At 39.8% G+C, this 1,783-nt stretch overlaps 1 protein-coding gene across 1 annotated transcript in view; it reads left to right on the forward strand.

Annotated features, from left to right (window-relative positions):
• Window positions 1-1,375, forward strand: part of TCIM (transcriptional and immune response regulator) — a 1,494-nt gene extending 119 nt beyond the window's left edge. The window contains exon 1 of the mRNA XM_083368277.1: window positions 1-1,375. This exon is cut by the window's left edge and continues 119 nt beyond it. Within this exon, the coding sequence (XP_083224403.1) occupies window positions 1-233 (233 nt within the window). The 3' untranslated portion in view covers window positions 234-1,375.
• Window positions 1,376-1,783: the final 408 nt, after the last annotated feature.

A 1,783-nucleotide genomic window follows, 5' to 3' on the forward strand; every position in this document is an offset into this window, starting at 1 on the left:
CCTTGCGTAAGAAAGCTGTGCCCAACATCTTTGAGAACCTTGATCAAGAGACTCTGGAAAAGCTCTTCAAAAACTCCGGGGACAGGAAAGCAGAGGAAAGAGCTAAGATTATCTTGGCCACTGACCAAGATCTGGAGGAGAAAGCGAGATCGCTTATGGCTCTGAAGCAGAGGACCCGAGAGAAACTCTTCCAGTTTCTGAAGTTCGGGAAACATACCATCAAAATCCACTGAAGTGCCACAAAAGCAAGGTTGTGACCGCAAAAATAAAAAAAATTGCACAGCTCTTCCGCTGGTGCCATCCTTTTCGCTCACCAGCATCTCCAACGCCTAGTACGAGATGGAGGATGCTTGGACATGTCAGTCATGGGTGTTCAATCCCCACGGACTGTGTGCTTTTTCTGCAGACTCCAAGTTGCACAGTCAAAAGACAACCGAGCGAGTCACTCATCAAAGGATGAAAGCAGTAGATCCTTAGCCACAAGGGTGGAAAAGTGGTGGAACGGACAGCTGCAACTTTTTCTGGCAGCACAGAGGGAGAAGAGACTGTGTGATTTCTCCTTGACTAAGCTGCCTGCTGCCCTGACAGTCTTTCTGGACATATGTTTACTGACTGTGTAAAACCTTCCGTAAGGTGCTTTTGTCTCCTCTGCTGGGATCACAGGAGATCAGACAGCAATCCGTGTTTATCCATTTGCATTTGCTAAAAATGCACCAGAGGAGCTGCGTCTCAACTGCAAGTTGACTATTCTCCTGAGAGAGAACTTTTTCCAGGACAGTGTGAAGCAATCCTGTTTCTGCTCCATTTCTTAAAATGAGTTGCACAAACTTTTTTTTTTGAAAAAAGTTTCTTCCTGACTTCCTGAATTATGAAAGTCTCTTTTGAGACACCACATTCACTTTTTTTTTTAAAAAAAAAACTATTTCTGCCATAGTGACAGTGCTGTAATGAACTTAACAAGTCATAAGCTATGTTGATGATGCTGTAGTAATGGGCATTAATTTATTGCATATGCTGCATTGTGGAACAAATAAATTATAAGGTTGATATAAATTGCTCTTGATTTGAAATGCGTTATTTGGCAAGTGAAGTTGGTTTTAAATTTCCTAAAACTTCTTTCCTTTGAAGTGCCAGATAAAAATATCATTAGATAAGGATGTTTCATAACAGATTTTTTTTAAAAAAAAATGAAATATCTTTTTGTTTATTGTAATAGATGAACATTTTGAAATGGAACACTGTCTTCTTTAAAGTAAATTTCAGCAAAGATTATTTTCAAAATCTTTTTCTAATGCCAGCCCTCAAATCCTGTAAAAATTGAGATAATTCTGAGCATATGCAAAGTAAATTTCATTATGTATATTTAAGAAACACTAGCCCTGATGCATCTGAATTTAGAAATTAAATGATTTATGTTTGTTGAATCCTCCTGGAAAGCTGTATTCACTTTCCTTCTCTTTGCCTTTGAATTCTTGGTTATCTCTCCAGGCTATGGGCCCAAGAGAGATTATATCACCATTTTTTTCATTGCTTTAGGTCCCTTGTGCCATCTCTAACTGTGCAACCTCCTTAAAAGATTTGAAGTACAAACATAAAACATAGAATAACAGAGTTGGACGGGACCTTGGAGGTCTTCTAGTCCAACCCCCTGCTCAAGCAGGAGGCCCTATACGATTCCAGACAAGTGGCTGTCCAGTCTCTTCTTAAAAGCCTCCAGTGATGGAGCATCTACAATTTTTGGAGGCAAACTGTTCCACTGGTAAATTGTTCTCCCTGTCAGGAA

The sequence above is a fragment of the Vipera ursinii genome (genome assembly GCF_947247035.1).
Source record: "Vipera ursinii genome assembly, chromosome: 8".
Taxonomy (NCBI): Eukaryota; Metazoa; Chordata; class Lepidosauria; order Squamata; family Viperidae; genus Vipera; species Vipera ursinii.